At 45.8% G+C, this 6,000-nt stretch overlaps 1 protein-coding gene across 4 annotated transcripts in view; it reads right to left on the reverse strand.

Moving 5' to 3' along the window:
• TMPO (thymopoietin) overlaps nt 1-5,466 on the reverse strand; it is a 31,988-nt gene extending 26,522 nt beyond the window's left edge. For 2 of the 4 annotated variants that reach the window (XM_053584262.1, XM_053584261.1), the window contains exon 1: nt 3,851-5,461. In XM_053584262.1, the coding sequence (XP_053440237.1) occupies nt 3,851-4,129 (279 nt within the window). In that variant the 5' untranslated portion in view covers nt 4,130-5,461. Of the gene's footprint in view, nt 1-3,850 lie in introns of all 4 variants that reach the window. The other 2 variants (XM_053584260.1, XM_053584259.1) reach the window with 2 other exon arrangements.
• Nucleotides 5,467-6,000: the final 534 nt, after the last annotated feature.

Consider the following 6,000-nt stretch of genomic DNA (forward strand, 5'->3'; position numbering starts at 1 on the left):
CAATTGCAAACTCCTGAGCTCACATGCTCCTCCTACCTCAGCCTCCTGAGTAGCTGGGACATCCTAGCACATCACCTACCTGTTTTCTATTTTTAGTAGAGCTGAGCTGGAGGTCTTTGCTCTTTTTAGGCTGGTCTTGAATTCCTGAGTTCAAGGGATCCACCTGCCTTGGGACTCCCAGAGGATTACAGGTGTGATATGGAACTTTTTATCATATCACACCCAGTGAAATCTAAGAAAACGGACTAATATAGTGGCTGAAGTGAAACAGTTTCTCCTTTAGTTAAAAAATAAAGCATGGTGGCTCAGGCCTGTACTCCCAGCAATTTGGGAGGCTAAGGCAGGAGGACTGCCTGAGTCCAGGGATTGTGGGTCATGACCCACAGGAATTGTATTAAAGGGCCGTGGCATTAGGAAGGTTGAAAACCACTGAGTTAGAGATTGCAGTGAGCTATAATACTACCAGTATACTCCAGCCTGGGCAGCAGAGTCAGGCCCTATACCTTAAAAAAAAAAAAAAGTTAAAAATTCACCACTTGGGGCAGCGCCTGTGGCTCAGTGGGTAGGGCGCTGGCCCCATACACTGAGGGTAGCGGGTTCAAACTCAGCCCGGCCAAACTGCAACAAAAAAATAGCCGGGTGTTGTGGTGGGCGCCTGAAGCAAGAGAATCGCCTAAGCCCAGGAACTGGAGGTTGCTGTGAGCTATGATGCCTAAGACCAGGAATTGAAGGCTGCTGTGAGCTGTGATGCCAAAGCACTCTCTCTACTGAGTGGGAAAGAGTGAGACTCTGTCTCTTAAGAAAAAAAAAAAAAAATCACCACTTAAAAATCTGCTTTATCTGAACTCTCAAATATAATCTGGCTTTCTCCAGGATTAAAAATATTCTTTATGGGGCGGCACCTGTGGCTCAGTCAGTAGGGCACCGGCCCCATATACCGAGGGTGGCGAGTTCAAACCCGGCCCCGGCCCCGGCCAAACTGCAACAAAAAAATAGCTGGGTGTTAGGGCAGGCACCTGTAGTCCCAGCTACTCGGGAGGCTGAGGCAAGAGAATCGCCTAAGCCCAGGAGTTGGAGGTTGCTGTGAGCTGTGTGATGCCACAGCACTCTACCGAGGGCCATAAAGTGAAACTCTGTCTCTACAAAAAAAAAAAAAAAAAAAAGTTCTTTATGGCTAAGGCGCCAGCCACATACACCTGAGCTGGCGGGTTCGAATCCAGCCCAAGCCAGCCAAAACAACAATGACAGCTGCAACCAAAAAATAGCCTGGCATTGTGGCAGGTGCCTGTAGTCTCAGCTACTTGGGAGTTGAAGGTTGCCACGGCACTCTACCCAGGGTGACAGCTTGAGGTGGTCTCAAAAAAAAAAAAAAAAAGTTCTTTACAAAATTTTACAAAATGTGACTCTACACTATTATTTTATATGGGGCTAAAAATGACTAAAACATATAATATATACAAAAGGAATTTGACAAGAATAATAATTTTCTATCTATTATTATAAATGTCCCAAGGTTCTTTTCCTGTAAATTCAAATGACTTTTTCCTATGATTGATAAAAACACTTATCAGACTCCTAATGTAAATTATAATTAAATTAAGTAAAAGTACTTCAAATGGAATGCAGACAGAAAAAAAAAAGTAAAAGTACTTCATGTACTTCAAAATAGAAAATGCTACTGATTATCAATATTAACTTTTTCAACCTGTTAGCATCATGGAACCCAACCAAGGATAAAAATTTGTGAATTTTAAATACTCGATGTCAAAAAAAGTTTAAATCTATGGTTATGAAAGTTCTTCTCTATATGGATGAAAATGTTTAAATGGAGTAAAAGGCTCAGGATGCCTGTGAACATAGCAGGTACTCTCACACAATTACTAATTCCTTTCACCCAACACTTATTTTCATGGTGCTAACTTGAAGAACATTTAAGAAAATGAGGGCCCGGCTGGTGGCTCATGCCCTGCCTGTAATCTGGGCACTCTGGCAGGTAGGTGGAGGTGGGTGGATCCCTAGAGCTCAGGAGTTCAAGACCAGCCTGTGCCAGAGCATGCAATCCCAGCTACTTGGGAGGCTGAGGCAAGAGAATCACCTGAGCCAAAGACTTGAGGGTTGCTGTGAGCTATGACACCACATCACTCTATCCAGGGTGATAAAGTGAGACTCTAAGAAACAAAAATAAACCTAAGACATTATGACAGTGACTGCTCAATGACCACAGGGTAGACTGAGACATTAACTCTCTTTTGCAAAGCAGTGGAAAGAAAAACATCACAACTCACGTGGTTGTTTGTTAAAAAGGAACCTTCATCAACATATGAATCAATAACAGTATTAAAAGCTTACAACCAAAAGCTTCCTGGTTTAATACATCTGCACAGAAGACTAACACAAGGTTATGCAGAAGACCTGTTCTTTTTTTAATGTGTGTTGATTAAAATAAAGACTATTTCATTTTCAATTGTTTACTTAAATAGCTTGAATACTTTCTTTTTCAGAGTGTGTGGGGGGATAAGAGATATGTTTCACTTCAAAAGTAAATTTCTGTTTATTATGGGATAACGTGGCTTTCTTCAAATTCACAAAAACCAAACACAAGAAACAATAAGGTATGACTGGTCTTTTTCTTTTTATTGAACAAATCATTTACTTGGTACTACTAAGTGCCAGACACTGACTTAAGACTTTCAATTTCTCTAAAGCCTAGACTAAAATCTTCAATTAAATTTACAGGTGGACATGTCTTTTCATTTCTGCCTGAGTAGATAGGAAACACATATTGGATGTTGAAAGAAACAATAATTTTAAGTTACTTATAACTAGTAGCAACAACTTTAACTACCACACTCCTGTGCCTTACAAAGAAAAAGCATTTTAAGTTACACCTATCACTAGTTGGAATTTTATTCTATTATGATTAAAACACATGCCACCATCAAAACAGCACATTAAAAACCCACAGAACAGAAAGCAAACTATTGCTAAACAAAATAATCGTTTGCTGGCGCTCAAATGAGACTTAACTGAGATCAAACATTTCAAATCGCAATACTGACACACCAAAATGTCATGAAATAAACTTCTTTTTGAATCCTCGAACAAAATTTACCAAAAAAGCACGCAGGGGACCCAAGCCAAACTTAGTCTTTTTTAAATATGGGTCTATGATAAGCGCCTAAAATTAAAAAAAAAAAAAATCCACTTTTAAATTTTAAAAGACACCTTTATCCAAGGGAATGTCATTGTATTTTAAATTGCTGATTTTAATTTAGAATGAAGCAATTCTGCCAAAAGACGGTCTGTTGTTGGGGAAAGATTAAAACAACATATAAACGGTTCAAAAAGCCCTCCATATGCAAAGTATAAAAAGGCGGGAATATCTTCATTTCAAATTTTGTTTGGAAATCAGTATGTCACAAATTGCCCTCCAGGGAGCGCTCTGAGACTCTGCTGCAAGTCATTTCAGTTAATAAAGCGGGAAAGCGCTCAAACCATAGGTTACTATGGCATTTTGGAGCCGACCCTCCCGCAGCTTCCGAAAAGGACACAGAAGTCTCTTCGTGTCCACCGCCGGCGGTCGGCTGGCTGAGGACTCCCGAGTCACCCGCGCGGCCCAAACCTGAGCGCAAAATAACCGCCGCTAACGCAACTTCACGCCTCCCGGACAACGACAGAAGCCGCGAGCTGCGCGGCTGCAACTTCGGGACCCCCCTCCCCCGCGGACACCACGCAGGCCTCCACCCCGCGGCGGGGGAGCTGAACCACGCGGCGCCCGGGAGGGAGGGGGGCGAGCGCACGCCGCCACCGCCAAACGCCCGCCTTTGTGGCCCCGGCCCGGCGTCCTTACCCTGCCGACGGCGGCCCGGCTGCGGCCCGCGGCGGCGGCCCCGGAGCCGAGGACCGGGGTGGGCTCGCGCTCCTCGTCGCTGGAGAAGTCCGGGGGCCCCTTGCTGTTGGCGCCCGCGGCGAGCGGCGGCCGGTTGCGCGCGGTGAGGTGCTGCAGGTAGAGCTGTACGTACACGTCTTTGCGCTGCTCCCCGGCCGGGAGCGTCACATTGTTGGCGACCAACTCACTCTTCAACTTGTCTTTCGTCAGGACCGAGGGGTCTTCCAGGAACTCCGGCATCGCGGGGGATCTGCGAATCCCCTTCCCCGCAGCCCTCCCAGCCGCCGCTCACGCCGGCGCGCTCGCTCCTGGCCGGGGGCCGCGCGGCCGCCTCCGAGCCTCTCGGCTCCCGCTGGGGACGGACGCCGCCGAGCAGAGCGGAAACTCGCGGACACAAAGCCGAGCCGACCCCCGACACAAAGCCCCAGGAGCGCAACTACGGACCAAGTGCGGCCAAGCTGGAAGCCGTCACCAACCCCAGCCCACACACTACAGGCAGGAGGCGAGCAGCCTGCTTCGCCCACGCCCCAAGACCGCGCGCCACCATTGGCGGGCGGTGGGAGGAAGCGCGACGGTGATTGGCGGGCCGGCTCGCGCGGGTTCCATTAACCGCGGCGCCGAGCGAGAGGTGGTGGATACGCAGTTTAAAAGCCGCTCGGGCGGGAGCTGGGGCGCTGGGTCCGGTTGTGTTTTCATTTCCTCCGCCCTTCTCCTCGGGCGACGCAGAAGGACAGGTTGCCCCGCTTTGGGGCGCCGTCTCTTCTCTCTCCCCTGCTTGAGAAGAAGTCTTCCCCTGGGGGGTCGACCGGGCCGAATTCCCTGCCAGCTGTGAGGACCCTTGGCTGGGCCTTTCTTCCTCCCGGGACACTGACCCACCGGAGAGCAGCCGCAGCATTGCCTTCCCCACACGCTAGCCCTGGAGGGAAGAAAAGAAGCGAGGCTGTCTGCAGGCACTTTCATTCCTGGATTTGATTTACTGGCGGGGGCGGGGGAGGCAGGGAGCTAAATCCCCTGCTCTCTGCTCGCGAACGCATCTTTTGTTCTTGAAATTCAGGACAAGCCAGACTTCTACTACAGGGCACTTAAGAATGTCCTTGCTTTGAGAAAAAAAAAAATGTATTAAATATACCATGAGCTTCTTACGGTAAAGGCTGGGGCATTTTCCAGTTGTTTGTGTCGAACAGTTGGGGTTGAAGACGCATCCCTGGATGCGTTTTCGTTGAAAGCTGTCCCTGGGTTAGACACCCCCCCCATATAAATATTTTACCATAACTCGATCAAACGTAACGTTGGATAACTTAACCAAATGAAATGGAACCTTTAGGAGCCCTTTAATGGCCAGCCTGAAATAACTGAGATGGTGCATCTTAGATTTTAATCCTAGAGGTAACCCAGTGACCTATATTTAGGCCGGAACCTTAGTCAAACCCGTATTACTGGTGCAAATGAAAACCAGGAAAAGAAGTTGATGTTGGATTAGGGTTTTTCAATCATTTCCCAAGATTCTGAACTATAAATTATGCTCTAGAAGATGCCTTAATTTTTTAAAATGTTTATCTGATTTCTACATGATTAAGAATAAATTTCAAGCAGACACTAAAAATGTTTCCTGTGATTTAAGCCATTTTGTTCAGATCGAGGAGACTTTCCTCGTATCTTTTAATAATGGATTCTCTAGAGGCAATTTTATTCCTTTCCAAAGGTCTTAAGTATTCACACATATTTAAGCAATGGTATTAAGCTCAATAACACAAATTAAGATTTGTTTAAAAAAATTGTAGCAAATTGTTCTGTAGATTTTTATAATGCCTGGTAAAAGATACTCATTTTTTGCCCCCACAGCTTCCTGGGCACATAAGCACATGTTTTTTGTTTTTTAAATCATAGCTGTGTACATTAATGCAATCGTGGGGTACAATGTGCTGGTTTTATATACAATTTGAAATGTTTTCATCAAACAGGTTAACATAGCCTTCACAGCATTTTCTTAGTTATTGTGTTAAGACATTTGTATTCTACATTTAGTAAATTTCACATTTGCCCTTAAGCAAATGTTTTTATCATCAAAAGAGAAACTGAGCTGAGAGGCAAAGAACCACGATGAACAGTGA

Source organism: Nycticebus coucang, chromosome 3, assembly GCF_027406575.1.
Source record: "Nycticebus coucang isolate mNycCou1 chromosome 3, mNycCou1.pri, whole genome shotgun sequence".
Classification (NCBI taxonomy): domain Eukaryota; kingdom Metazoa; phylum Chordata; class Mammalia; order Primates; family Lorisidae; genus Nycticebus; species Nycticebus coucang.